This window comes from Gobio gobio (genome assembly GCF_949357685.1).
Source record: "Gobio gobio genome assembly, chromosome: 4".
Lineage (NCBI taxonomy): Eukaryota > Metazoa > Chordata > Actinopteri > Cypriniformes > Gobionidae > Gobio > Gobio gobio.
Window position 1 is genome coordinate 29583080 of NC_137100.1, and position 9268 is coordinate 29592347.

Genomic DNA, 9268 nt, shown 5'->3' on the forward strand with positions numbered 1-9268 from the left:
ACAGAAGAAAAAAAAAACTTACTGTGTACGACTCGTCACTTGCCATTGAAAGCTCCGTGTAGCAGCCTACGTTCCTGCTGCATCCTGCAGCTAGGGTTGCCACCTTTGGTGTGGCAAAATAAGGGACACACGTTCACAACCCCCGGACCCCCCCCCCCAAAAAAAAAAAACACGTCATGAAATTATTATTTCTACATTGACAACTTGACAGCTCAATAATAAACCATAAGAAAACATGAGATCAAGTATGTGAACTTGCAACAGAACACATTTTATATTATTTTACTAGTTTTTTTTTCTTTCTTTTTTTCTAAAGAACTCTTTAGTAGCCTATTTGGTGCACTTTAAAGGGACAGTTCAGCCCAAAATAAAAATTCTGTCATAATTTACTCGCCCTCATGATGTTCCAAACCTGTATGAGTTTCTTTGTTCTGCTGAACACAAAAGAAGATATTTTGAAGAATGTTTGTAACCAGGCTTCTTTGGGGGCACCATTGACTTTCATAGTAATCTTCCTATGTGTTCAACATAACAAAGAAATGTATACATGTTTGGAACAACTTGAGGGTGAGAAAATGATGACAGAATTTTCATTTTTGGGTGAACTGTCCCTTTAAGCAGTCATTCTGAACCAGTAATCACTTTTTTGAATTTCAAAAATGTAATTTTTTTTAATTAATTTACTTAAATTATGACTATATTATCATGTAATTATTTGTCCCATTTTTATCTAAAAATTTTTAAATGTCATAAACTTTATATGACAGGATTATTGGTTATGTATGATTATAGCGTAGCTAAATTATAAATTAATAATTACATTTATTAGGCTATAATCTATTAATTAACCTGCCTAAAAAATAATAATTCTGTCTGCCAAGCTCTGATAATGTATGGAATATTATATTAATATATTATCCATTAAAAAAAAAACTATAGGCTACCTTTAGAAGCACAGATGTGTCTGTCAGCGCTGTTGCTTTAAGACAGTCAGTTGAAATGCTTCTCACAAAGTGTGCAGTTCGCCTGAGGTTCATCATGAGTTACTGGACAGACCCATTGATACCTTTTTGATATTCAGTTCTATATCTGGAGATCCTCTTGCGTTTAACCGGTGGACGCACGCGACGCGAGCTCGACATGTTTTTTAAAAAACGCGCAAGTTTACAGGCACACACGGCACAGCGCATGTTCTCGAGACTCCGCCGCTATGACAACAAAGCCGCTAAAACGCAATCACGCACAAATGAGCTCCTGTACTACTTGTGAAATTGATTTGTTTATATTTGCTATCAGTATTCTCCACACTGCAAAATCCTTGTGTGTTTATTGAACTATGTGTGGACTTATGAAAAATACGGAACAAATCGCGTCCCGTATTGGTTTGATACAGAACGCGTCATTTTGCTTGTAAATACTGGACGATTCCGTATTTTACGGGACGGGTGGCAACCCTACCTGCAGCCTATCTGGCAACCTCGAGTCAGGGGAGGGGGAGAGGGGATACACCGCTCCACAGTAATTTGAAAGTGATTGCAGTACCAGTTTTGGCCACAGTCCTACATACAGCTCCTTTAAATGTGTGGTTGAAAATAAGTTTCGTTTGAAGTCACTATGATGGCATAGCGCAATTCCACCCCACCTCGTGGGTATATAAGGAGCTGCACGGCAATCACACATTATGTTATGCCACTGCGGATGCCATATGCCCCAGGAGCCTCTGAAATAACTTCAGTGGAACCGCACTCTTGCCCTCGATTTGGCGAAGACAAACGAAGTCAGCAGTGACATGTACATGACAACCGGGTCGATTTCCATACTAGAAAAGAGATCCTCTGCACGGGGGAGAGTTTGCTCTTTTCCCAGTTGCCCCGAAGGCCCAAGCAGGCGAGGTGCCTGAGCACCAGGTCCCTGTGTTCGCAAACCTGCTCTCGAGAGTGAGCTAGTATCAGCCAGTCATTGAGTTAGTTCAGTATGCAAACCCCGTGTTGCCTGAGTGGCACAAGGGCTGCCTTGACGACTTTCGTGAAGACGCGAGGAGACAGGGCTAACCCGAATACTGGTATGCCTGCCCCTCGAAGGCAAACCGTAGACACGGTCTGTGTCGAGGAAGAATGGAGACATGAAAGTATGCGTCCTTCAGGTCAATCGCTGCAAACCAATCTGATGGACGAACGCATTAGAAAATGCGTTTGGCTGTCAACATCTTGAATGGAAGCCTGTGAAAGCATCGGTTCAAAACGTGCAGGTCCAGGATGGGCCATAACCCACCGCTCTTCTTGGGTACAATGAAGTAGGGGCTGTAGAAGCCGGACTTCATCTCGGCTGTAGGGCTGATCTTGACCACACCCTTTGCCAGCAGGGTGTCGATCTCCGCACACATGACGAGCATTGCCACCCACCATGGTATAGCGGACTCCCCGAAACCAGGGAGGAGACGGAACGACGACCCAGACATGGGAGGCATTGGAGTGTCCCGAGGTGTGGGCGCGGTCAAGTTCCGCGCCCTGACAGAGGAGACCAGGGAAGGACCAGCATTCCACTGGGGTCTTGTCTGATAGGGGTCTGGTGACAGAGGGGGCTGAGAGTGGCGAGGCTGTGCGTCGTATACTGCCAACCGTGCCCTCTTGGGGCTCGGAGGTGAATGTGTCAGTTCTTTCTTTAACCATGAATAGGGTGCCGCCGACTGTGAGGCCAGCGGCGGAAGGGGAAAACTAAGGATGCTCCCCCGGCCCTCCATCGGGGGAAGGAGTGGTCCTTTTACCATCTCCTGTGAAAGCAATGAGTTCACCTCCGAGACGCCGGTCTCAGGAGCCTTCCTGCGACGTCCTCAGCGCCTCGGTCCGGGTGAAGGCTGCTGCTGGGGCCGGGCAGGAGGGCAGCCTCGATGGATCACGGCGGCTGCGGCACCTGGGGGTAAGGACAGAGAGGTGAGAGAATGGAGCCGGAAGCATGAGGAGCAACAGAGACGAGAGAGTGGAGAGAGGAGAAAAAAAAAGAGAAAAAAATTCCGGACACACTGCCGCTGGGTCCTCAGCCAGCCGAGAGGCTCTTCCTTGCGGTGCAGTGCGATGGCACTGGACGCTTGGTGGACGGTTTGAACCTCCTCCACCCCCTGGCGGCCAGCGGTGGCTCCTCCTACTGAAGGAGTCGGTAGCGGGGACCGGGGACAGCGTCATCACCTGGTTGCCGGGAGGAGGTGGAGTCTTCTGCGCAGTCGTGCTGTTTTGTGCGAAAAAGGCGTTCAGCTCATTCAGCAGGGGGATGGTGCTGTCACAGGTACGTGGTGGGGGCTTGTAGTCCATAATGGTCTGAATTCCCTGTCGCTGAAACGATGGGCTATCCTCCTGCAGTATTGTCTCTTAGCCTCTCTGATGCCGCGTGACAGATTGGTCTTAGCTGTCCTCAGACCCACCTCATCTCCAGCTCTAAAGGCAGCGTTCCGAACCTTCAGGAGTCTGTAAACCTCCCCTGTCAACCACGGCTTCTGGTTGGCCCGGACAGTGATGTTCTTTGTGACTGTTACATCATCAATGCACTTGGTGATGTAGGAAGTGACAGTCTCTGAGTACTCTTGGAGGTCTGTGGTGTTGTTGTATGAGGCAGCCTGCTTAAACATATTCCAGTCAGTGGTGTCTTGAAGTGCCTCTGTGATGACAGTGATGTGGCATGACAGTGATGTGGTCTGAGGTGCCAAAATGGGGTAGGGGTAGGGCTTTGTAAGTGGTGTAAACAAAGTCCAGAGTGTTGTTTCCCCGTGTTGGAAAGTCTATGTTTTGGTGAATTTTTGGGTTAGGGTTAGGGTTAGGTCTGCATGGTTGAAATCCCCAGCTAAGATGAGAAAAGCATCTGGGTGGGCAGTCTGCTGCTCACTGATGTACTGGTACAGTTAATTCAGTGCCTCACTCCTGTTGTTGTTGGGAGGGATGTATACAGCAACGAGCAGTATGGCTTTATATTCCCTCGGTAGATAGAATGGCCGGCACTTAATAATCATAAACTCCGCCAGGGGTGAGCAGTGTTTGCAGACCACAACAGCATCGCGGCACCACGCATCATTAATGTAAACACAAAGCCCGCCGCTGTGGGTCTTACCTCCCTCGACGAGAGCTCTCTCCGCTCGATAGCATGATAGCTGGTCAGGCTGGTCAAGCTGAATGGCGCAGTCCGGTACACTGTTGCTGAGCCATGTTTTTGTGAAAAAAAAAACACAATAGTCTCTTACAGTCCTCTGGGTTGAGCGCAGTCGGATGTAGTCCAGTTTATTGGCCAGCACGATGGTGGGAATAGCTGGCTTGTTTGGGTCAGCTGCTAGCCTAGCCCGGGTACCTCCGCGCTTACCCCTATTCTGCTTCCTCTCGCACCACTTGTGGCACCTCCACTGTGGGCGAGATGCAGTATTGGGGGACGGTGATGTTGTAGGCCTCCGGTGCAGACCGAGGTCCTGCAGCTCTTCGGCGTGCGCAAGATTTAACGCTAAAAATGTGATTCTGCCAATGTTGAGCAGAAACTCACTATTGTATGCACGTTTTAAAACAGATAGACGCGACGTACAAAAACGCTGCGACTCACAAGATAAAAAACATGAAAACACTGTTCTGTCTGGAGAGAGAGAAGCCGCAGCGCGTGCATGCGCCACCATCTTTCAGAGCCAATAGGTGTTGGTTTCTGTCACTGTGGTGTCACCTGGGCTCCAGACCCATGTCGAATGCCTCCAATCAATTCCGCAGAACCATGGCATTCTCTTGCCATTGGCTAGTTTTGTAGATCTCGAAGGCGATTGGCTTCTAAGCGAAAGCCCCATTTGTCAGTCACTGATATAACTCATAGTGACTGAACGAAAGTAAACACAACAATAGTGACTTCAAATGTTTTATTCTCTTTACTTTAGTGTGTCATCACTAATGCTCCATCATCACTTAATTATCCTCTGCTAACACTGCTTCAGTTTAACACTCTGTAGTGTGGACACATGAACACTGAGCAGTGTTCATTAAGCACAGGGGAGTTTGCTATGTAACATCCAACCTAAGCCATTTTTAGCCAAAAAGTTACTGCTCCTTAATATTTAACAGACAATAAAAGTATGTTGTTCAAAGAATGCCAACATTATGAGAACATTCATCAAATACTAATTACAATATATAGCAATTTCATTAGCATAGAATAAACACATAAACACTTCCAAAACATACACTTGCATAGCCTTTATATTAATTTAAGAGAAAAGATAAATGTAAAAAAATATTGTTGGTTGCCTTAAAATGTTGAGTTCATTGAAATAAAAAAAAAAAGTTAATAGCCTACAACGAAGGAGATTGGTTTAATAGAAACTTAAATATTATGTTATCTGAACCACATTCATTATCTAAGTTTATTTGAAAAAAACAACACTAGAACAATAGAACATGCTACAAAACATTCCCAGGTTTTCATTAAAAGTGATGGCAACCCTCTTTCAAAATAGCAAGTGTGAAATGTCTGATTTAATTGTGATCTTAACTGAGGGTTAATAAAAAGATGGTAACCCACAGTTAAGTTGAGAACAGTGTGAAAGTCTTATTTTGTGTTTTATCTCTAATGGCTAATAGCTTTGTATTTGAATAACTCTTCCCTAACACCTGGGATTCATTTGAATGGAGTTTGGTTTGTCACTAAATTGTGTTCAGCCACAAAGCAGGTCTTTATTGTAGAGGACAACCACTTACTCCTTTATCATAGCAGTCAGGACTGGCATCATTTTTGCAGCATTTTTCGGCAAGCTTGGTCATTTCATCTGCCACACAATTCACCTCCTCAAATGTGCCATTCGGGAACTTTTGACTGTAGAGGACAGTGACCCTGCAGGAAGATCAACAGGAAAAATAAGTTCCACGAGCATGTTCAAAGAATCTCTGCTTCTTTAAATCAAATAGAAATGCATGGGTAATCTGTGTAAAAAAGTGAATGGAATTAAGCCCTTATTAACTAAATAATTGTTCAAACTATTTTTAATAACTTCATACTTGATTTATATAGCAGTAAACTGTGGTTGATATTTAAAATTGTGAAAAAGAAAAGAGATTTAACTTTATACTTGCATTTCTTTGAAATATTCAACTCCAATGGCTTTGATCTCTTGGCAAACATTTTCTTTGGTATAATTCTTACCTGTAAAGATACAAAAATATTATGAAGAATAAATGCATATAAAATAAGCAAAAATCAACATACACTGTAAAAAAATCCATAAAAATAGGGCACAACGTATAAACATGAAGTAATTTACTATTTATTTTCCCTATAGCTAATTTATTCATCACACAACTGATATTACATAATTTCGATAGTTATGCATTATGCTGACTTGTTCTTTTAAGCTTTAATCTACACAAATTTGCCATGTAAGTGCCTATATTAAACATTCAAACTGAGATATATGGACAATGAGTCAATAATGATTATTGAAATACAGCATGTAATATCCTTAATTTAGATAAAGTCTGATCTTCCTACCTTTGTCAGCCAGCAAAGCTGGTACTATTAAAGCAGAAATTAAAATGAGAGCTGTGTTCCTCATATTTTACCACAGGTTATAATGTGATAGTTTCAAGACGAGTTCAAATTAGGCACTGCCTCTGTATTGCAGTTTTACAAAAGACAAAAGTGTGCGTGGTCAAAAATTAACTTCAGTAAAAACAGACAGTTATGTAAATGTTTAAACATAAACAAGACTCTGGCTTTCCCTTTGACCCCATGACACAGCTTGACAGCTAAACCACTAAAACTAAAACTTTTTGACAGCAGTGAACATTTTAAAGGTTATACTCAGAACTTCACATTAGAGTATTAAAGTTTATCTAAAAATAGTCAAGATCTTAAGTAATATTTGAGCTTGGTATTAATAAATAGGCAAAAAATCTTCAAAAAAAAAAGAAATAAAAAATTTTAAAAAAATATTTGCTTTTCAACTTTGTGAGTTAGAAAGTTCTACTCTGAATTAAGTTTTTTTAATGAAGACATTTTTATAAATTTTGGGTGAAAGAGTCAGAGAATATTAGAGGCCTAGTTTAGAAAGTTGGTCAGATATTTCTGCCATCCTGGACTTCTCAAATCTCCTCAACTGACAGACATACTGTATGCAGTTATTTGTCCACACATGTAGGCTTTTAATGCCTCCTAGTGTTGCTGCTAATATAAATAGTTATTTTTATACAAACTGCATTTGTGAGAAAATTAAGCTGAGAGATTGTAATTAACAGGTATTTGTATGGACTAGATTTGGTATTTGTTCAAAGGTTGCATGCAATTTGTTGGATCGTTTGTATTTATTTGTGAAATATGGTGTCATTTACTCACTCATTTATTATTTGCAAAACACAGTACATTTGTTACTCCTCTGCGTTTTCGCTCAAACTGACCTTTGTATTTGCAAATCGCTTTCTGTTTGTTTGTGAGTTGAGTTTTCCTTTGCAAAGCAGATCGTGTTTGTTTGCAAAATGCTGGATTTGTTTGTTTAATTATGGCACAAAATTTACTCCATACCTATATGGACTTGGCAATTTGTAGGATCTGGAGAGATTTTGTATAGAGGAATGGTGTCTGATATCTTGTGTTTCTCCAACCTCTTCAGGCATTATAGGAGAAAACTCAGAGCTGTTTATCTTGTAAAAGAAGGTTGCAAAAAGCATGGAATAAAAGGGTACCATTAATTGCGGCAAATGTATATTAGAGAAAAACATTTATTTCAAAATGAGGACCCCCCCCCCCCATTTTAAATTGTTTTATTCTAATTAAATGTTCGATTTTATTAATAAAAGGTCAAAAGGATTAACAATGCAGATTTATTTTCACAGGCTTCTTTGTTCATATTTACTATGAGTGCCAATAATTCTGACCAGGACTGTATAACCCAATTCAGGCGTTTTTTGTTGGGCTCTCATTTATTTTCATTCGTTTTTGCCTTTAGTGCCATTATGTGTAATTTCGCAATAAAGGCTATGACTGAGATGCATAAGGAGAATATAAGAATGGATTTGATACACTATGGTCTATGTAAATTAGCAGTATGAAAGAGGGAATACATCATCTTTCTGCTGTCAAGATAAAACATTAATACACAAAAAGAAGATTTACGTTTTAAAAATAACACACTCACTACAAGATAATCTTTCCAGCTTTCCTAACTAAGAATGTTGCTGCCCAAGACTCAATGGAAGCATAACAAATAATGCTAAGAAATGGTCAATATTCAATATTCACATTCAATTGTACATACACGACTTTGAGAAACAGGAAGCTTAATTCATGATTTTCAGTTTCCAAAAAAATAATGTTTGTTTCAACTGACAAGATGCACATTTATTGTTAGGACCGATAATTTTATTTTGCACTTTCTTCACACTTACCCATGATATTTTTAAATCCTCTTTCCATCTTTCTCAAATAGAATGATCCTTTTGGCAGACCATTTCAATTTTGCCTAAATGACTCCAACTACCTACGTGCTGCTTACTGTTGAAGATCCATTTCTTGGTAACTATGACTGCAGATATCTAAGCCGCCCCATGGAAATGATTTAATCTATAGTATAGATCACCAATTCCCATCCCAGACCTGTAATGGTCCAATAATACAAAAGGTAGAGGTACATTATTTGTTCATATTGTTTTCAGCTATGTGTTATGAAATCAGTGTCTTTTGTCACACACCTTTCACATTCTCAAAATAAAATGAATTATATTTTCAGTCAAGGTAATCAATGAAATCTGCTTTGGCTGAGAATCTTTTCTGCTTTTCAATCATTGGGTATTACTACGCCATAGACCTATTCAAGTCTGGAAAAGTATGGCAACTATGGAGTTTTAGAGCTTGGTTCATAGTACAGGGACATTGATTTTAAGTATCAGGTGTACTGCAAGGCCACCTCAGTTATTTTTATGACACTTTCAGAGAGCCTCAGATCTGAGCAAAATTGACTGATACAGTACCCACAGGTATTTACAGACTAAAGGTCTTGGGCATAATGGAGGTTAGTGCAAGCGACCATGATTTAAATTTAGCAGTTTGAAATCAGCAACTGAAAAGAGTTTGGTTTGGTGACTAATTGGGCTTGTTCAGACAGGCAGCATATATTTAAATGTATTAAATAAGTTTTAAATATACTTTTATGATATAATACTGTCTCATTGAATCTCTAAAATAATATAGAAACAGCATAAAGACAGTATATTTTAAATATTTGTTTAATGGCATCTTTTTTTTTTTCTAAGCACTTTGAACTGGAACT

General features: G+C 40.6%; 1 protein-coding gene across 3 annotated transcripts in view; it reads right to left on the reverse strand.

Annotated features, from left to right (window-relative positions):
- gc (GC vitamin D binding protein) overlaps positions 1–6679 on the reverse strand; it is a 51227-nt gene extending 44548 nt beyond the window's left edge. Inside the window, exons 1-5 of one of the 3 annotated variants that reach the window (XM_079815060.1) lie at positions 6496–6613; positions 6081–6150; positions 5709–5841; positions 2792–2910; positions 23–103 (exon numbers count right to left, since the gene is read on the reverse strand). In XM_079815060.1, coding sequence (XP_079671186.1) covers positions 23–46 — 24 coding nt within the window. In that variant the 5' untranslated portion in view covers positions 47–103; positions 2792–2910; positions 5709–5841; positions 6081–6150; positions 6496–6613. Of the gene's footprint in view, positions 1–22; positions 914–2791; positions 2911–5708; positions 5842–6080; positions 6151–6495 lie in introns of those variants that run through there. The other 2 variants (XM_079815058.1, XM_079815059.1) reach the window with 2 other exon arrangements.
- Positions 6680–9268: the final 2589 nt, after the last annotated feature.